This window comes from Diplodia corticola (genome assembly GCF_001883845.1).
Source record: "Diplodia corticola strain CBS 112549 chromosome Unknown scaffold85, whole genome shotgun sequence".
NCBI classification, from domain to species: domain Eukaryota; kingdom Fungi; phylum Ascomycota; class Dothideomycetes; order Botryosphaeriales; family Botryosphaeriaceae; genus Diplodia; species Diplodia corticola.
The window spans coordinates 50,267-69,626 of record NW_017971564.1 but is presented as its reverse complement, the minus strand read 5'-3'; the positions used below and the strand labels follow the sequence as shown (position 1 = coordinate 69,626).

The 19,360-nt window shown below is 58.2% G+C and overlaps 8 protein-coding genes across 8 annotated transcripts; 4 read left to right on the top strand and 4 right to left on the bottom strand.

Annotated features, from left to right (window-relative positions):
• Positions 1-212: 212 nt before the first annotated feature.
• BKCO1_8500026 (pre-mrna processing factor 4-like protein) lies at positions 213-1,339 on the top strand (the record flags this gene model as incomplete). The annotated part of the gene is made up of 3 exons (XM_020279593.1): positions 213-382; positions 439-866; positions 915-1,339. 3 exons carry the CDS (start codon positions 213-215, stop codon positions 1,337-1,339), a joined length of 1,023 nt encoding a protein of 340 aa, XP_020125548.1.
• Positions 1,340-1,613: 274 nt separating this feature from the next.
• On the bottom strand, positions 1,614-2,295 carry BKCO1_8500025 (lccl domain-containing protein; the record flags this gene model as incomplete). The annotated part of the gene is made up of 2 exons (XM_020279592.1): positions 1,614-2,153; positions 2,242-2,295. 2 exons carry the CDS (start codon positions 2,293-2,295, stop codon positions 1,614-1,616), a joined length of 594 nt encoding a protein of 197 aa, XP_020125551.1.
• A 605-nt stretch (positions 2,296-2,900) lies between these two features.
• BKCO1_8500024 (het domain protein pin-c2) lies at positions 2,901-5,158 on the bottom strand (the record flags this gene model as incomplete). Its single annotated transcript, XM_020279591.1, has 2 exons — positions 2,901-4,768; positions 4,900-5,158. The coding sequence occupies 2 exons, from the start codon at positions 5,156-5,158 to the stop codon at positions 2,901-2,903; spliced, it is 2,127 nt and encodes a 708-aa protein (XP_020125550.1).
• Positions 5,159-6,779: 1,621 nt separating this feature from the next.
• BKCO1_8500023 (protein phosphatase) lies at positions 6,780-8,093 on the bottom strand (the record flags this gene model as incomplete). The annotated part of the gene is made up of 3 exons (XM_020279590.1): positions 6,780-6,835; positions 6,892-7,544; positions 7,597-8,093. 3 exons carry the CDS (start codon positions 8,091-8,093, stop codon positions 6,780-6,782), a joined length of 1,206 nt encoding a protein of 401 aa, XP_020125542.1.
• Positions 8,094-8,503: 410 nt separating this feature from the next.
• On the bottom strand, positions 8,504-11,467 carry BKCO1_8500022 (pre-mrna-splicing factor atp-dependent rna helicase prp16; the record flags this gene model as incomplete). The annotated part of the gene is made up of 1 exon (XM_020279589.1): positions 8,504-11,467. One exon carries the CDS (start codon positions 11,465-11,467, stop codon positions 8,504-8,506), a length of 2,964 nt encoding a protein of 987 aa, XP_020125541.1.
• A 248-nt stretch (positions 11,468-11,715) lies between these two features.
• BKCO1_8500021 (transducin family protein) lies at positions 11,716-13,428 on the top strand (the record flags this gene model as incomplete). Its single annotated transcript, XM_020279588.1, has 3 exons — positions 11,716-11,942; positions 11,996-12,872; positions 12,919-13,428. The coding sequence occupies 3 exons, from the start codon at positions 11,716-11,718 to the stop codon at positions 13,426-13,428; spliced, it is 1,614 nt and encodes a 537-aa protein (XP_020125553.1).
• Positions 13,429-15,858: 2,430 nt separating this feature from the next.
• Positions 15,859-16,860, top strand: BKCO1_8500020 (uncharacterized protein; the record flags this gene model as incomplete). The annotated part of the gene is made up of 1 exon (XM_020279587.1): positions 15,859-16,860. One exon carries the CDS (start codon positions 15,859-15,861, stop codon positions 16,858-16,860), a length of 1,002 nt encoding a protein of 333 aa, XP_020125552.1.
• Positions 16,861-17,930: 1,070 nt separating this feature from the next.
• Positions 17,931-18,525, top strand: BKCO1_8500019 (cyclin-dependent kinase regulatory subunit; the record flags this gene model as incomplete). The annotated part of the gene is made up of 4 exons (XM_020279585.1): positions 17,931-18,040; positions 18,142-18,286; positions 18,348-18,406; positions 18,492-18,525. The coding sequence occupies 4 exons, from the start codon at positions 17,931-17,933 to the stop codon at positions 18,523-18,525; spliced, it is 348 nt and encodes a 115-aa protein (XP_020125539.1).
• Between the last annotated feature and the right edge of the window lie 835 nt (positions 18,526-19,360).

Below are 19,360 nucleotides of genomic sequence, written 5' to 3'. Positions count from 1 at the left end.
GCCGAAATGTGCAACTCTGTTCCCGGCTATTGTCTCCCCCGTTCAGGTGCAACGCCCGAGGAGCATGTGCTTCAAGAAGACCACCTGTCCGCACTATACCTACGTCTGGCCAGCTTCCCCGCTTCAGGTCTTTTCTTTCGCCCATGTCCTCCCCCTAAATACCAGGCACCACGGCCGCATCCACCACTTCCGTCCGCAAACACAACGTTGTGATGGATACCGCCAAGCCGACTGGCACTAACATCGAGTCCAATGGCGACACGACCTCGGGTTTCGTGAAGAAGGAGTCGTTCGGCTCAAAAGCGAAACGCCATTGCACGAGGTTCTGGTGGCTGTGGCTCGTCATCTTTGCCATCGTCATCCTTGTCGTCGTGCTGCCCATGTAAGCTTGCACCACGTCTCGTCGTCGTGCGCGAGCTAATGATTGTGCGATGATAGCATCTACGTGGGCGTGCCGCACAAGGGACAGGATGAGCTAAACAAAGCCGACGTCCAAGTAATACGCCAAGAGATCACCGACCCTCAGCCTAATTCCTTCCATCTTGTGCTGAACAACAACGTCACGAGCACCAGCAGCTATCATCCTACACTGTCCTCGTTCAATGGCTCGCTCTTCCTAGAAGATTCACTGCCAGACATCAAGCCGTTTGGCTACATTACCATCCCGGAGGTCAAATCCGAGAGCGAGGTCCAGGTTGACGTCGAGCAGGATGTAGAGGTTGCGGATATGGACCAGTTCATCGCCTACAACAAGCTGGTCATCAGCAGTGAAGAGTTCAGGCTCGGTTTGCGTGGACGGCCGTCCGTGAAGCTCGACGGCCTGCCCTCTTTTGACGTCGATTACAACAAGGTCGTCACGATGAAAGGTGAGGGTCGTGCGCTCTTCCACCCAGCAGTTACTGACATTCTACAAGGCCTCAACAAACTTGCCGGCTTGGCAATCACCTCGGCTGACATAAGGACCACCCCTGAGCCGGATGGCGCAACGCTTCTCGGCACGCTCTTCATTCCCAACCCGTCGGTGCTTGCCGTATCGATGGGTAACGTGACCATGGACCTTTCTGTCAACGGCACCTCGATCGGATACACGCTCATCCCGGACCTAAACCTCATGCCCGGCAACAACACGTTCAACATGCGCTCCTATGTCGACACCAAGCTCGTGCTCGGGCTCGTCACAAAGCAGTACACTGATTTCGTGCTCCCGCTCGATATCATCGGCAACCGCAGCGTCAACTCTGCGGGTGAGCGCATTCCGTGGCTGGAGGCGGCTATCAAGGAGAACACTATCCGCTACGATCTCGATCTCTCGACTGCTCTAGGCGGAGGTAGTTCATAGGAATACTTTGAAATAATCAGCATGAATGTCATCATCTGGCGGGGGTAGCTCATAGGAATACTTTGGAATAATTAGCATGAATGTGATAATCTGGTGGCAGTAAAACCATTCCCTACGGCTTGCTATTGGATTGTTTGCGAGTTTGTCAAGTTTCAGAAGGAATCCAGACCTCTTGATAAATTCATTGGATACCTGGCTAAACACCATGAGCGTAGTATCTACCATCCCTCGTCTCATGTGAAGTGCGCCACAACAAACGTCTGATAGATTGATTCTATGCCACGGTGCAATCGCTCCCCGATAGCGGACCAGCCCAGTCATAGACGAGCCTGATCCGCAGAACTTTTTTGCCAGACTGGTCCTTGACGACGACGTGCCTGGCATACCTCCTCTCGCCGTCAAGCAGCTCAAAGCCCCAGAACTGGTTGGCAGTCCAACCCAGCTCCTTGTTCTCGACGTACGTCTCGATAGCCTCGCCCCCTTCGAGGAAAGCGGGCTCCCAACCATCCTTCATCCATCTGCCGTCCTCATCGTCAGGCACGTCGGCAAGCTTGACTCTGCGGGAGCGGCCTCTGACCTCGCCAAAGACGAAATCTCTGTGGTCACGCCACTCCCAAGTGAGGGCACGTTCCTCGCGGGTACCCTGCAAGCCAGGTGTGATGACCTGGTCAATGTCAATGCGCTCGACGCCCTCGGCGTCTGTGTACTGCTTGTGGTTGAGCGTGACGGTGGCCAGGGCAATGGTCTTGCGAAGTAACCAGCCAACACCCTGCAAGTTCAAGACGGGATCGGTGTTGTCAGACTTCCCTTTGTTCTGTAGGCGAGGCCAGTCAGTCGGGCAGTAGCGGATAAGATGGACGCATAGCTATGAGAAAAGAAAAGGAAAAGAAAGGAGGCCACACCATGATCCATGAACCGTTGAGGTCATCGAGAGTCTTTTCCGGCGGAGCTGCCATGTTTTTATTTTGGACAAAAGACCAGAACAGACTGCGATCGGAGTATCGACAGCGGCTCGACCGAACAGGAAAAGAGACCAAGGCTACGTGGGGAGATGTTGGTATGCACAGGGAGAAGGAATCTATATAGCGGCCCCCCCCACGCTCTTCTCGGTCTTACTTGATGTCCAAGGCTCAGCCTGCCGTAGGATCGGAGGGTCGGATGTAAGGGCGTATGGATGCAAGATGGGCGACGGGCCGCAGCAGCTCGGCTTCACGTGTACCTAGGCTCTGATCCGTGGACGGCCTCGATGCGGGAATCTGCGGGGTAGCGCGGCCCCAGATTAGACTCCCGCCCCTTTTGTGGTTCTAAAAGCGACTCACCTGGCAGGCGGTTCGAGAGACCTCGGTCGGGCGTTGGGGATCGTGCGATGCGGTTGTAGGATCCAGGCAAGCACTGGAGGAGATTGGAGAGATGCGGCCGGCGCCATGCTCGGCGGATCCTTGCCCTGTCCTCTCGTCGATGACTCGCCAGCTGGCATCGGGCCTGACCGACAAGGTTCTGACTGGATGGCCCCCACCCCAGCTGCCTGTTCAAACGTCAATTACCGAAGAGGGACCAAGGCCTAGCAAATGGTAATCGTCCGCCACTCGCGCAGTTGGGCATATCTCATGCAAGCTTCGCTCTCTTGGTCCCACGGCCAATCTGCCAGGCCGAGCCTCGTGTAGCACTCGCGTTCGCCTTGGATTGGCCCCAGTACGAGCAAACATATCCATCGGGGGATCGTCTGTGTCGACTGTGCCGGTATGATCTGTGGCCCGGATCCGACGCCCAGCTCGAAGCACGTCACCGACACAGAGTCGGCCTTGTCGAGACCACGGTCCAGATGCACCTTGCCGGCGATGCGCCCGCAAGTGTTGAAGTAGGCCTTGTTCCAACCATCAGGTGCAAGTGTCACGACGTGTCGGGAGAACCATCCGGCTATCCGTATCCGGCACCCCTCCCGCACGCATCCAAAAGGCGCCTCGCTGCACTGGAGCTCGACGTGGGAGTCCTCGACGTGCGCCGTCCGCTCGAACGTGTCCAGATCATAGTCCCAGAACACCGGGCCGGTTGCGCACGCCCAGGAGAAGGATGGGCTGCGGTAGGGGTGCTGGGCAATTCCCTCGTCCGTCAACGTATGCAACGCGGTGCTGTCCTGCGTTGCCGAGGGATCCAGTCTCTCCACCTTCGTGGTGACGACTTTGGAATCGCGCGTACGCCATGTCATTGCCCACTCCAGCTCCTTTCGCCACATGCCGGCAATGTACTCGCCGCCCAACGTCTGCGATGCCAGGGCAGCTAACCCGGCAATGGCTGGCAGCTTGTCTGTCGGGTAGGTCAGACGGCGCGACGAATAGCGGAACTCAATCATGTCTCGGTACCATGCGCACAGAACCTTGGCCTGGAGGTCCCCCGAACACAGAGCTGATGAGCCGTAGAGAGAACGCTCCTCCCCATCGTCCAACCGGGGCATCAGCTGAGCCCTCATGTCCGTAAACGTCGGTCGCATGTGCCGCAGGTTTGCCGAGAACATGTCTTCTGCCTCGTATCCCTTCCGCGAACATTCCCAGATCAGCTGCTTGCTGGTGAAATGTAACACCCGTGGAGGCAGGATCGCTTCCTGCAGTGTCCATCCACGCTTCACCAGCATCTGATCCGGGTCGTCCTTGCCCGTGTCGCTCGGATCTCCAACGGGGCCGGTAAAGTCTACATTGGACGGCACCTCACACTCTTGTGAAATGTAGACTCTGCAGCTGCTCCCTGGCCCTCTGGTGCCAACGAGAATATCCAAATCCAAGTGCCTTCCCAGTGGCTCTTCGTCCTGCAGCACGCTTTGCGAATTGAACAGGCCGCCGTGACTGGATTTGCTACAATCTGCAGCCAAAGTCACGTAGCTGTGCGCGTAGATGTCACCCATCCGGCCGGATTCGACTGCCCAGTCGTCGGAGCTGTCTTGAATGATGCAGAGTGAATCGATCCAGAGATAACGCACTCCCAGTCTGCGGGTAGTCTGTACAGCGTGGCGAAAAGTGAGCGGCAGAGAAGCAAAGGGAATGCAATCCCTCCTTTCTTGAAGATTGCCATGTTTGGTGGTCATGGGCTGAGATGCAGTGCCCCAGCGGTGGCTCAGAGCTATGTACTGAATGTTTGGCGTCGTGAGTGAGGCCTCGGGCTGCGAGTTGCGGGGAATGAAACATACTTTAGAAGTGTTTTCCTCTTGCCAGGTCTCCACTAGTCTCACATCAAGACAAGGCTGGTCGAAAGCTTGAACATCGAGCAAGCGGCTGGCGGGGCTTCGATTGGCCTTCGTAAATGACGGCTGTGCTCGCTGACAGTCGTGAGAGGCATCGCACACGGCTAGCCAGCGCCGTGCTGTTGCGAAAGAAGATGCCGACCCGGTGTAGGTTAGCGATCTTCGGATATGGATGTCGTAGAAGCGTGAAATTTCATCTAAAAGACGTCCCGTTAGAAGCCTCAAGTCTGTGTCGCGCCAACTGAAGAGACCACCCCCAAAACGCTGTTATAAAATGACGTCCGCCATCTAACAACCGGAAATAAAGATGAAATATGCTGTGACTCACCGCAGAGATTTCCTTCACCGATGCTCAAACTAAAATAGAACCATGTCTTGTCCTCACCATATCCGTCCCGGCCCTTATCAAACATCCCCACTAGTCCTCTACCCGCTCCCTCGAATACCTCAATAGCGTAAAGCCGCCCCTTCTGCAACTCACACAACCGCTCTTTCGCTGCCTGCGAGACCTGAATAAGCCCGGGGAAGCGGCCAATCGGCACAATGATCCACGCGCTACACTCGTAGTCTGCGGATCTAATGCCCATGGACCACTTCACCAAAAAGTCGCAGAGCTGGCAACCACCGCCACCATCTCCACCGCATCTGGCTGATGCTCGGATTTCGGTCCAGGTAGGGTGGAAGGCGTGGCCAGTAGGAGATGTGAGGGAGGAGAAAGTGAGGGAGCGGCAGCAGGTGCACAGTACTTGTGCCCGGTCCGAAGGCAGCGGATTTGGGGGACTGTGAGACGGGTGGACTGTAGGGCGCGTGCTTTCTGCTGCGCATTCGGACGCCAAAATATGATCGGAGGGGTTTTTGGAGTCGGTGTGTTGGGCGGGCTGGCTGCATGTATCTTCTGTGATGCCTTCCTGACCACGAACATCTCCATTTGTTTCTACCACTTCTCCCGCCTTCTCCCTGTCTGGGGAATAGCACGGCTGTTCTTCCCGCTGCAAAATTGACGATAAATCTTGGTGGAAGAGAGGTAGGCTGAACACTACCCATAAGGACGACAGGAATGAGTAAAGTAATTGCATCACCGTGACAACACTCGGAGGAAAAGAGGCGAGATACAAAGCTCTGCAGGCACTTGAAAGTCAGAAACAAGAAACAAAGGACAAGCGGGATGGTTTGTATACTAGGAGGTTGCATGCTTGAGTGCGGCACAGCGGGCGCTTGCGTGCCGCGCTGATCGTCCGGGGTCCACAACAGCCTCAGTCTCGTCCTGTTAAAACCCACACAAACGCATGCGATGACTGTCGAATGCAGAGAAGATCGACATAAACGTTTCAGAGCGCAAGAATTGCCATCAACAGCTCGGAGCTGTGAGGGTACAGAAGACTCTTGACGATGATACAAAACGGCTCATTAGATCCTCGGTCTACGCGCAACAACATTAGGTAGATACATTCTAATGCAAGCTTGGACGAGAAAAACAGAACTTAGCAAGTGGTTACTCCTTCGATGTAAGAAAAAGTGGCAGTTCTTTAGGAATGGTCGAATCGAGCCGCGCTCGCGTATTCTCATCACATCCTTATGCCCTGTGCGAGTGCCGCGCGCATCCCGCAACCATGGATGGCGCTTCTCCTTCGACCTGCTGCGCCGCCTGTAGCGCCGAGTCATCCTCTCACCACACCTTCCCATGCAATCATACGTTGGTTCCACACGACATGTGTCATTCGTAGCCTAAGCGCCCGGACCGGTTTCCCCTCAACAAAACTGAACAGAAGTGCGCAACAACTCACTGAGCGCTCAGGGAATCGAAATAGGAAACCAGGTCCCTCTGTTTGCTGTGACGACAAGAGTGATCCTCTCTGCCAAACTTTTCGGAGCGTGGTATCCACAAGTCCTGGGATATAGACCATGTCTACACATTAGAAGCCACCAATATCAACAACAAAAGTCAATCGGCGTGTTGTAGTCTGTCCTTTTATCCATGGTCTTGAAATCCCAGTCAAGAGAATGCGAGTAGGGCGAGGAAGTCGTCCTATCCAGTGACGGGTCGTCCAAAGGTCAATCTACAAAGCCTCCACCGGAGTTCATCGCGGCGTTCGACATCTGAATGGCTTGCTCCCAAGGGTCGACTTCCCAGGACGCGGAACTTGGGCGGACAGATGTGTCAGAGCTGGCTCGCGAAGAAAGATCGCGAGATCTCGTGCTCCAGCGCCTTCAGGACTTTCTGCGCTTGCACACGGCCGCGACAACGCTTATATCGTCCAGTTTACCTGCGGTAGAGGTATTAGCCAGTTCCGACTCGAATCAGCGCTTTGGCTCAACTGACCTCCTTCAATGGACAGCCCCTCGTCGACGGCCTTTTCCATATAAGGGCTCTCGGCAAATGGGTCCTCGGCGATGGTGCGGGCAGCTTTCACCAGCTCTTGTGCAACGTACTGCATGCCGTCGGCAGGCGACTTTTCGTTCTTGTCATGCCCATCCCAGAACTCGGCCTCGCCATTCTCCCACTTGTGTATGCTGTCGACGACGTTTTCCAAGACTTCGTGCTCCCATAAGTTGTCAACGACGCCGTCCGACATGGCAAGAACCACGTCATCCTCCTCGATCTGCACACGGTCCATGACGGCGTTCTCGCGCGGCGTGTCCGGGCTGTTGGTACCGAGCTGGCGGGGGCAGTCGAACCAGTGCCACTGCTCGGCCGTCTTGTACACGATCTCGCGGTCGCGCGGGCGTAGCACGAGCACCTGCGAGTCGCCGAGCTGCGTCACGTACACGACGGGCTGGGAGTCGGAGTCGGAGCCGAGCAGGGCGCTGCAGGCGGTCGTGGTGCCGAACCACTCGGTGGGGCCCGACGTCGCCAGCTTGGTCTGCTCGAAGGCGCTGTGCAGGTACTCGACCGGGTTGGGCTCTTGGCCGCCGCCGTAGGCGTCCTTCTCGGCCTCCAGCGCCCAGAAGTGCAGGATGAGCCGCGACCACAGCCTGGGCGCATCACAGTTAGCTTCTCCCTGCGGAGGTCGTGAGCTCTGCTTACGCAGCATGGCCCCTCTCGCGCGTGGCCCAAGCTCCCACGCCGTCGTTGGCTCCGATGAAGTTGTCGCTGACCAGGACGGCGTCGTCGCCGTTCGTGATGCCGCGGATCATGTCGCCATTGACAAAGCTGCGGCGGTCGCGGCTGCGGTTGTGGGTGCTCAGCGGGTCGGAGAAGGAGCCGGACGGGTAGGACAGGAAGGGCGGCGGGAAAGGGCGCGACGGGCGCTTCGCATACAGCGCGTAGCCGGCCTCGAAGTAGAAGGCGGCCTTGGAGCGCGCGCGCACTGCAGCCGCCTCATCGGGCACCGGCGTCGTGGTACCCGACCCCGTCTTGGGCTCGCGCGCCGCCGTGTGGGCGCGGGCGCGGGCGCGGGGCGGCGGCCATGGCAGCGGAGCGGCGAAAGCGGCGGCGAAAGCGGCGGCGGACGGTGGTTTGCGGAGGAGCGGGCGGGTGTGCTGGGCGGCGCGGTAGGACAGTCTCCAGCTCCAGGTCGGCATCGCAGTGGTCTCGAGGTGTTGAGGCTTGGGCTGGGGGACGCGGCGCCTGCAATCCGTATGCGCGCCGGAGCGGGTGAGATTCCGTCACGCCTCCGGCTCCGCTCAACACTTCGCGATGCCCGGCCGCTCCCAGAACGCATTGGGGCGTGGGGCCAGGCCGCCACGTGGGGCTAGACCCTATGGGGAAGTCCGCATCAATGTGGTGCTGCATGTTGCCTGATCAGAGCGACGTCGGAGTGTCGGACCCAGGGTGCCAGGGGAGCCACGCACGGGGCCACAGGGCTGCCGTCCCCGCAACGGCCCGGCCGCTGGTCGCGCATGCTGGGTACACGGATCAAGAGCAGGCACCGCAGACCGACTGCCTCGATTGGGGACATCCTGGCTATCTAGGTATCTACTGCACTGCCCTTCTAGAATCCACGTCCTGATCTCGGCGTCGTTGGCCTGCGCACCGCGCCCTGCGTCGCAATTCTCCGCACCGCCGTCGTTGGCCGCCTGACTGCCGTCTTGGCCTGCTGCTCGTTGGCGACCCTCTGCGCCTCCCTTTCCTTATCCTCCGCCATCTTGGCCTCCAGCTCCGCCTTCTTGTTGAACTCAATCTCCGTGACGCGCTTGTCGCGAGCCGAGTAGCCCTTCTCCTTCACCGAGTAGAAAACGCCGCCAAGATCGGCAAGCCAGTGCGGGTCAACCGCAGTGACGTACGACATGTACTCCTTGGACGTCAAGATAAGCTCGTGATACACGACATAGTCGGGAAGGATGCCGAGTCCATGGAGCGCGCTCGTCGGATGAAGCTGCACAGTAACACTGGTCCGCAGGTTGATGTACTCCCCGATTCCCTTCACTTGCGCCGCTTGGTGGTAGTACCCCGAGCAGATGCACTTGCGAATGACATCCCAATCCGTCCCGCAGCTGGTCAGCGTCAGCTTTTGCTGCTTGATAATGTCTTCCAGCTGCTCCCGAATCTCCTTGGCTCGTCGCAACGCCTTGGGGTGCAGGAAGTGTTTGATGCACCAGCCGTCAGAGTGCCGGTTGGCCTTCCACTGCGTGTAGACGTGGAGAACAGTCAGGTGATCCGACTCGGGCACGCAGAACTTCTCGCGCGCCGCGTCCGCTTCCTCCAAGCGCTCCTTCGGGCGGTAGAAGACATTCGGGACCGACAGCATCGACACAATCGTGAGCATTTCCTCGCTGCAACCGTACTCGTGAGACGTGATGATCAGCTTTGCAAGTGGAGGGTCCATGGGAAAAGCCGTCATGGTCCTACCGAGCGACGTCAACTCGCCCAGGTTGTCGAGCGCTCCGAGCGCCCAAAGGTCGAAAAGTGAAGTCGAGATGGTTTCTTGTGGAGGTGGGTCCATGAAGTCGAAATCGAGGAGATCCTTGACGCCAAGCGACTTGAGCAGAAGGACGGTGTTCGCCAAATTCGTCCTCTGGATTTCTGGAATAGTCTGCATGTAGAACTCCTCTTTGAAGGCCCTCTCTGTGTAGAGGTGAAAACACTTTCCTGGGCCAGTTCTTCCGGCTCGACCCGCTCTCTGAGACGCGTTTGCCTGTGATATAGGAGTAATTTGAAGCGTATCCATACCCATGCGAGGATTGTAGACCTTCAACTTGGAAAACCCAGAATCGACGACGTACATGATTCCATCGACCGTCAAACTGGTCTCAGCAATGTTGGTGGCAACAATGACCTTTCGAACACCAGGGGCAGCTTTCTCGAAGATTTTCGCTTGCAAATCCGCTGGCATCTGACTGTAGATTGGCAGGATACTGAGTTTAGGAGGATCAACAAGCTGGTGCAATCTCTCATCAACAAGCTCACAGGTGCACTCGATATCTTCTTGGCCCGTCATAAATACCAGTATATCACCGGGACCTTGCGAGACGTGGATGGCTAGAACCTGCCGCACGGCACTGTCGACGTAGTCTTCGCAAGGCGAGCGGGAAAACTGAATGTCGACAGGGAATGTCCTACCAGGAATGAAAAACTCTGGGGCACCACCGTAGAATCGGGAGAAGCGCTCCGCGTTCATAGTGGCAGATGTGACAATCAGCTTCAGGTCCTTGCGCCGAGCGAGCACCTTCTTGATCAGGCCCATGAGGACGTCCGTGTTCAGGGCTCGCTCGTGGGCTTCATCCATGATGATGACAGAGTACTTGTCGAGATCGGGCTGAACCAGAGACTCTCGCAGCAATACACCATCAGTCATGTACTTGATTACGGTCTCATTGCTGGTGCAGTCCTCGAAACGGATAGCGTATCCAACAAGGCCACCGAGCTTGACTTCCATCTCTTCGCTGACACGCTTGGCCACACTCATCGCTGCCACACGTCTTGGCTGAGTGCATCCAATCATGCCAAAGCTTCCGTAACCATCTTCGTGAAGAAACTGCGTCAGCTGCGTCGTCTTACCGGACCCTGTTTGCCCCACAACAATGATGACTTGATTATCCCGGATTACCCGCAGGAGCTCCTCTCGTACGGCGAAAGCGGGGAGGTACTCTCGCTGCTCGCGGAGCGTCTTGCTTTTGCTGAAAGCACTCTGACCCTCGCTCTTCTTAAGATGCTCGGCAAACTGGCTGCCGCCCTTCTTCTCCGGTTCTTCCGGCTGGCCTGGAGCAGCTGGCGCCGCGCTGTCACCATCATCCTCTTTGACCCCCATGATGTTCCCCAGCGCAGTGCCCGCCATGTTGGTAGACTCCTTGGCCTGCTGTTGCCTCTCTCTCCGCTGTCTTCTCTCGCGCACGACCTTGCTTCCCTTGCGACTGAAGACGGCCATGTCACTTTGCGGATCCTTTACCGCCGACACGGGGTCCAGCTGCTTCGTGAAGACAGTCCGTCCGTCCAGGAAGGGCGGCTTGAGATCGTGAACCAACAAGTGGATGCGAGTCCCCTCGTCGTCATCTTCAAAATCGCCGCTAAAGTCGCGCCGCTGAGCCACTCCGGAGGTGAGCATCCGGTTCGTCTCCCAAGCATCTACGTCCTTCTGCTTTTGAACTTGACGCGCGTTCATGCGTTTGCTGGTCTTTTTTTCGGCCATTGCCGCTTCGCGCTGCTGATCCAGCCAGGCGCTGTCCTCTCCAAAGGGATTGTGCGTGTCGTCTCCAAGGCTATGGCCGCCGTACTCCTCACCGCCGTACCAGTCCCTATCCAATGCCATGACAGCTTCTTCATCAATTTGGGGTTCAGGCCCATCGAACTCCCGCTGGCGGGGGGTTGAGCCGGCATTGTGGTCTCGCGGGGTTTGCGCACGTGAAGAATCGTGGAATCGCGGTGTCTGGTGTGGCCGTGAGGAGCGATCGGTAGAGGGACATGGTTGATAGGAGTCGAGTCTGCGCCTCTTAGGGGCAATGTGGTAGTCATCCTCCATGTCGAATGAATCGTTGGGGAGCGGCGTTGTCGACGGAGCGGATGGACCTCACACGGTGGGCTGGCGTGAGGAGCTCGGGGGAGGTTGGGTGTCGCCGCCGCGGAGGTTTAGGCGGCAGAAGAGCTGCCAAGACTGCGGAAAAGAAATCGTCCGAGCGCGCCCGCTCGCAACTTTTTTGGAGGCCCAGTTTGCGACGGGCAAAAAAGTTGCCGTTGCGCTGCACGCTTCTTCCTCACGACGCTTTCGACATGTCCATGATCACGGCGACTACGTGGGTGCCGCGCGGCTTTGCGGCACCCTTCCCGCAAAAGTATCTCTTCGATGAGGACGAGTTCGAGCGCATTTCGCAGCTTGCTCGCCTGCAGCTGGACGACGCGAAAGACGACCTGGACGCAGCCAAGAATGGCGACAAGAGCGACGAGGACGAGTCGCCCAAGGCAAATGCTGCCGCCATTGCATCCGCCAAGGACGACATGTATGCTCACCTCGCAGTCCTCGTGAAAACCACCGCTAACATAGTATCTGAAGCGAAATCGACGACGACCTGAAAGAGTACGACCTTGACAACTACGATAACGACGAGGGCGCTGTGGATAAAGACGGCGAGCCTCTTGGAATCTTCGGCAACGTCAAGTCTCTGGTCTACCACGAGAACAACGACGACGATCCATACATCACTATGCCTGACAACGTTGACGATGACGTTGAAAGAGAGGATCTGCAAATCCTTGACACCGACAATCTTGTACTGGCAGCAAGGATAGAGGACGAGATGGCACATCTCGAGGTGTACGTGTACGAGGATGAGGCAGACAACCTTTACGTGCACCACGACATCATGCTGCCGGCGATCCCGCTCACGGTTGAGTGGTTGAACACGCCAGTCGGTAAAGGCCCAATCGAGGAAAACTCGAGGGGCAACTTCGTTGCTGTGGGTACCATGGATCCGGATATCGAGATTTGGGACCTCGACATCGTGGACTGCATGTACCCGAATGCCATCCTTGGCCAGGGTGCCGAAGACATGGCCAACGGCGAGAAACCCAAGAAAAAGAAGAAGAAGAAGTCCAAGAAGGCCAACGAAGACTACCACGTTGATGCCGTGCTTTCGCTGGCTGCCAATCGCACCCACCGCAACTTGCTTGCTTCATCATCCGCAGACAAGACGGTTAAGCTTTGGGATTTGAACACAACCAAGTGTGCCAAGTCGTACACTTACCACACAGATAAAGTTTGCTCCCTGGCGTGGCATCCGGCCGAGACGACTGTGCTCTTGAGCGGTAGCTATGACAGGACCGTCGTCGCGGCGGATATGCGGGCGCCGGACGCCAAGGTCCCAAGATGGGGCGTAGAAAGCGACGTTGAACAAGTCAGATGGGATCCCCATGATCCCAACTTTTTCTACGTGAGTCCTGCTGTCACAGATTTAGGAACTTTACTGATCGTCGTAGGTGTCGACCGAGAATGGCGTCATCCACTACCACGACGCTCGCCTTGCTCCCTCAGATCCGTCGCAGACGAAGCCAATCTGGACCCTTCAGGCACACGACGAGTCCATCTCGTCGTTCGACATTAACCCCGTGATCCCTGGCTTCATCGCCACTGGTTCGACAGACAAGGAAGTCAAGCTATGGAATGTCCAGCCTAGTGGACCAAGCATGGTTGTGTCGAGGAACCTCGGCGTCGGCAAAGTGTTCTCTACGTCATTTGCGCCCGACAAGGAAGTCGGTTTCAGACTGGCCGTGGCAGGCAGCAAAGGCTCCGTTCAGATTTGGGACACTTCCACCAACGCAGCAGTGCGGCGCGCTTTTGCCCATAGAGTGGCGCCAGTAGAGGGCGAAGTCAAGGAGAGGCTCGTTGGTGTTCAAGAGTCGGATAGCGAGTCTGAGAGCGATGAGGATGAGGAGGGCAAGGACAGCGATGCGGGGCCGGACGGCTGGGAATCGATGGATGAGGAGTAAAAGGCAGTAATGTCAAACCGAGGTGGCAATGACAAAGTACGTCAGCGCGGGGGATCGATTGTGGTGGCGACGATCGCAGCAGCGATCCAAAAGAAAAGGTTTCACGGTACCGTGACCGAGCATCGCGGCGTAAGCCGGCGTTCGATCCGTCATGTTGCCCCTGGGAAGAGGCCAGATCGGGAGCAAGCAAAGCATTTCGGAGCAAGGCAAGGCGATTCCCCACCCGGGAAAGCATGTCTCGCGAAGAGTTGACTCTGAGCGGCGGAATTTCTGGAGCCGGTGCGTTTCATCGGCGAAATATACCATTCAGGGGACTATAGGGAGCGGTTGGCTTTACGAGCGGTTTCAAGTGGGCGCATTAACGTTAGTAGACGCGGTCGCAGACGGCAAGGCTGATGAAAGGCCAAACCCCAGAATAGCTTCGGAAGACGGAGCTGTAGGAGAATCGATGTCGTTCTGAGCATGCGTTAGCTCGACGCCCGAGTGATGAGTTGTTGAGCTGCTACGTCGAAAGCGTGGCAGAACCGACCAAGATGCACCCGCCGGCCAGCGGGCTGCACGCCGGCTGACGAGTAATGAACGCTCGACCACGGAAGGAACCAAGCGCAATGCCATGCGAATTAGCGAGAGACCTTCGCGCTGGGTGATTTGATGTGATGATCGTGAGAACCGCACGACGTCGGTTCTGCAAGAGCCGTTTTGGGATGGCGGCCATGCAGTGCAGTGCTCGATTTAGCGGGCGCCAGGGCGTGCTGGACCTGCAGGAATTCGTGGTTGGCCGAGAATGGGCGGGACGAAGGGCGGCCGGCCGAAATGGGAAGCGCGCAACGAAAGGCTGCCCGCTGCGAGGCTGTGAGGCGACCAGGAAGTTGAGCCAGGCCGACGTCCCGCGGAAGGCGGGGCAGCAGGCACCGGGACGCAGTCAGGAGGCGCCGGGCTCGCAGCGGACAAATCCGAGCAGCAGCAGCACGGTCCGGCGTGCCGCAGTCACGCGGCAGGCTGCGATATTGGGGACGATATTATTATTGACGACTGCTCCGAGGTCCTGGGTGCTTTTGCTGTGAGCTGGCCCTGCAGGCCGGCGCCGGTCGCGGCCACAGGCACGGCACACGGCGCCACGAAGGGCCCGGCGAGCAGACCAGGGCGGTGGTGCGGTTGATTGCCAGGGCCCGGCCGCGCGCTGGTCCTTGCAGGCCCGTCGAGAGGGGGAGTTCGCCGCGTGCAAAGGTCTTTTTGCTAGCGTACCGCCCAACCCTGGGTTGGCGAGCGGCAGTTCTGGGCGGTGCCTGGGCCAGATCCCGCGGGCCAGGCGTCCTGCTGCCTCTGCAACGTCAACGGCGGACCGCAATGCCAACCAGCACGCGACGGCAGCGCCCTGCACGCCCGGCGCATCAGAAGGCTCACGGCCCACCCTCTAGCGCGGCGGCTGGCTGCCGAGCACCGCACGCATTGCCCACTCGAAGATCCTCCCCAACGGCTGCAGCGATCGCGGGAAGCCGTGCAAACAGATCCGCCGCCAGGTGCTGCAAAGCGGCCGCGGGCATGGCGGCGGAATAATGGAGGGTGGGAAGCGTGCGCGCTGCTGCTGCTGCGGCGCGCCCTCTCCGCCGTGGGCGCTTCATATAGTTGAGACGAGGACGTTTACACTGGGGCGCCCCGGGTTGTTTCGCATGCGTCGTTTCTCAGCCCAAAGCGGCGCTCCTCCGACGCTGCAGCAGGGGCCGCGTCCCTAGCCGGCCCAATTACGAGCACGCGTGCGCCGCGCGATCTCGCACGCTTGTGCCGCGCCCGCTGAATCATTGGCCGTTCTGCCTTGCCTTTTCACCTTCGGCCGCCCTGCCCGGCGCTTCTCGTGCCGCGAGCCTCCCTCCTCCCCCATATCTCTGCACCCTCCCTCCCGGCGCCAGCGCGCTTCTGTCCTTCTCGTCCACCCTCTGGCCGTGCTCTGTTGCTTCGCTCCTTAGACGACAGACACCCGCCCTCTCATTCTTTGCCTTCGCCGTTGCGACCTTCCTTTCCACTTCCACCTTTCCCTTGTTTCGCTGCGAGCCGGCGAAACGTACCACTGAAATCCACCGCGTCTCACCGCAGGACGATCGCGCGACGGAAAACCGCTTCGCCAGAAGCCCTGGAAAACCGACCATTTCCCAATCCGGAACGACTGCCACCGCACCTTCTGACCTTGCCGCGGTTGCACAGCTGACCCGCGCTACGCACTTGACTCCCCCCTCTGCCTTTTACCCAGAGCACGTCGCAGCTCGTGACAATCTTGACTGCAAGACTCGCATCACTAGCGTTCCGCACCTCTACCACGGCCCCGACTTCCGGCTTCTTCATATCCCCACCGTTGCTTTCACCCAAAGGACCCGCTGCCGCACTTCGACCGTTGTGTGACGCCAACCGTCAGACAGACTCACCACTCTCATCACCATGGCTGACTTCATCTCTCGGTCGCTCACCACTCGCCGGGCGAAGAAGCCCGAGAAGGTTTCGACTGGTCCTGCCCGCGCATTCAGCATGAAGAAGGCCTCCAACCCCGCCATCAACCGCGTCCAGATCTCTGGGCCGCTGAATCTCATTTCTACTACGAACATGCTGTCCTACAACGCTCCTGATATTGCTGGAACTCGCCAGGTCTCGTCCGAATCTCATTCTACTTCGCACTCCGAGGAATCGGACCGCAGCTCTACGTCGAGTGGCTCTCGCGGTGTCTCTACGGACGCATCCTCCCTGGAATCCCTTCCCACGTCGCCCGAGACCAACCACTTGACTGGATTCTTCGATTCCGCTCAGAAGGCTGCCCCCGAGAGGTCCCGCACGCCTCGATCTGCTTCCAACTCGGTTTCGCACTCGAAATCGTCGTCTCGCCCGAGTGTCGACCAGTCTTACAGGTCTCTAGAATCGAAGCGCTCCTTGGATTCGAAGAGATCTTTCGACGCCGGTCCCGCGAAGCGCACCCTGGAGACCAAGAGGTCAATCGACAGCATTCGAGCAGCTCAGGAAGCCAGCCGGAGGGCTCAAGAATCAATCCCCGATATCCCGCAGCGGGCGCGCTCGCACAGCAAGGAGGCGCACGAGGTTCTGGCGCGCAAGAGATCGATTCGCGGTATGGGTCCTCCCAGCAGCCTCCACGGCCGCAGCTCTTCACTTCAGGAGCAGCGTGCGTCCGTGGACATGTTCAGCAGCACAGCTGGCACCGAGTCGAACCACCCCTTTGGGCGCGAGCTGGAGCAACTGAACGAAGTCGCCGAAGAGCTTGGAGGCGTGATCCGCGATGTCGAGATGGACGAAGACGCAAGGTACATGGTAGAGCGCGGGCTGCAGAAATTCTGCGCTTCCGACTACCTCGCGGAAATCGCGCCGTTCATGACGGCAACATACGCCAGGCGACCGATGGCACCGACTCCGACGCTCAGCACCACCTGGATTTAGGAGCCCTACACGGACGTCCTAGCCCCGGGGATTGAAGGGGAAGCAAAACCGCCTCCGCAGTTCACGCACGTGCTTGATTGCAGGCCGACAGTGGACCCCGTCACGGAGTTTGGCTCACCAGGATGTTGAGACAACTCCCCTGCACATCGGATGCACACCCACTCTGTTCTTGTTGATATTCTTTAATTTCGTTCCCTACTTTCCTTTGATTTTCCATATACATACTTGAGACGCAACAGCGTTGCCAGGGGAAGGCTGACCGCACCACGGCGGCGGAGGATTGGCGACTATACCCCACCATTACTACCACCCACACTCATTTACGATCTTTTACGACCTCACAATTGACTTTGAAGTTAGCTGGAACGGCGGGAAGGCAACCGCAAGGGCAGCGGCAATAGCGCCGCCTGTCGCTTGGCAGGTGTAGATAGAGGCTTTTGAGCCGCACGAATGCAAGAAGAACGGTTGAAATTGAAACAAGGTGCAAAACATAGTAGCGGCTTGGCCCGGTGACGTTGGCGGGCACGCTGCGAGGCGGTCGGCATCGATCGCCATGCCGGGGCCGCGACAAACGGCCTGGGCCGTGCATCAGGTCATGGCAATGTTTTCAACTCCGTCGCTCCGCGAACCAAGTCACCGCGCCCCGAAGCCGCTGTCACCGAGAGCCACCTGTCGCACCCACCCGCCCGTGCCTCGCACCTCAACCCGACGCCAGTCGTTGCGCCCACCGTCGCCGCCCGCCGTGCAGAGCCTTCGCGTTGCGCCCAATCCACTCGACGCGTTGCGCTCCTGACGCCGTTGTGTTGTTCAACCCCCGCTACCCCTCCGCCGCCGCTGCGCCGTCAACGTCCAGCTGCCGCCCCTCGATCGCGCGCAACAAGCCCCCGTCTGCGACCGCGCCCGCGCCCGCAACCACCAGCGCCTTCCTGCCCTCCCATCCCTTTCGACTCAGCGCCGCCCGCAGCCGAGCCCCTCCCCACTAGAGAGTCGCCGCGCCCGCCGCGCACCGCTCCACGTCAACATCGGCCCGCGCCCTCGCTGCCAACAACAACCACCTCCACCGCTCCACCATGGATATGGGCATTGACATTACGCGCCGCAACAAGAAGCCGCGGCCCTTGTCCGAGGCAGAGAAGGACAAGCTGGACGAATTCGTCGAGAGCATCCACTATTCCGCAAGGTGCGCGCGTCTCCCCCCAGCCTGACGCGCCGGATGTCGCAGCCCGCCCGCGCACTTGCCAACCAAAGGCGCAGCCATATACTGACAGAGAGGCCATCCAGATACTCGGACAGCGAACACGAGTACCGTCATGTGCAGCTGCCCAAGCAAATGCTCAAGGTCATACCGAAGGAGTACTTTGACGGCTCCAGGGGAACACTGAAGCTGCTATGGGAGGAGGAATGGAGAGCGCTGGGAATCACTCAGGTAGGCCCGTTTCCTCTGTAACCCCACGCGACGCAGCATGTGCTAATGCATTGTCTTCCAGAGCCTGGGATGGGAGCATTACGAGGTCCACGAGCCGGAGCCTCACATACTTCTCTTCAAGTACGTTTCCCCGCAGGGCCGAGTCGCGGCCAATGGTTGTCAGGCGATGGAAATCGACAGCACAGATTGACAAGTGATGATGCAGGCGACCGATCAACTACCAGCCCCCGATGCATTGAGCGTACTTGGCTTCTCTCTCTACCGGATCGACACGAACCACGATTGCCGCATTTCCGGATTCGGACGGCGTGTCGATACCGGGGGCCCCACAGAGTAGAGCTTCTTTCACCGCCACTTGTTGATGACTTGCAAAGTTTCGGGGCAGCGGGCGAAATCAGGTGTCGGCCTAGGCGTCTTTCTCTCTTCACCCTCTCGTCGTTTCCTCTCCTTCGCTCTGCTCTGGCTTACATTGGTAACCTTTTCCGGCTCAAAGCGGGATGACTACTCTACCGTTTCTCCCGCGCTTGTAGAGGCATAGCATGCACGCTTGCTTATTCACGTCTCTCCAGACCCCGATCTTGCACTTGCTCCGGCGAGAGAGAAGAAAGAAGAGGAGAGCGATCTCTTCATGCACAAAGCGAAGACTCTAGCTCTACTTTTGGTCGCGCATTCGTTATCCTCTTATTTTTCTGTCTGGTTCGCACATCTCTGGGTAGTGGGTACCGGGTTCAGACGAAAACAAAGTAATGGGTGCCTTGGGGGCTTTGGGCTATTTGAGTCAGGAGTCGGTCGGATCCTTTTTCTGTTTACATTACTTCGCCTTTGTCGTTCTTGCGAGATCTTCTAGAGTGTGTAAATAACCCAGAAGAGAAACAGTCAAAAATGTGGGTGATGGTGCACAGATGAAGAGGTGAACAAATGCGCGCGGTTGGGCATAGAATGCGAGAGCAGTCATGCAAATTCTGGCAGTTGAATGTCGGTACAGACGACCTCTGGTATTTAGGTGGCGGAACGCCATGCACGCGACGGTCAAGATAGCATTGCTGCTGAGGACAGCCAGCCTGTGGTCCGAGA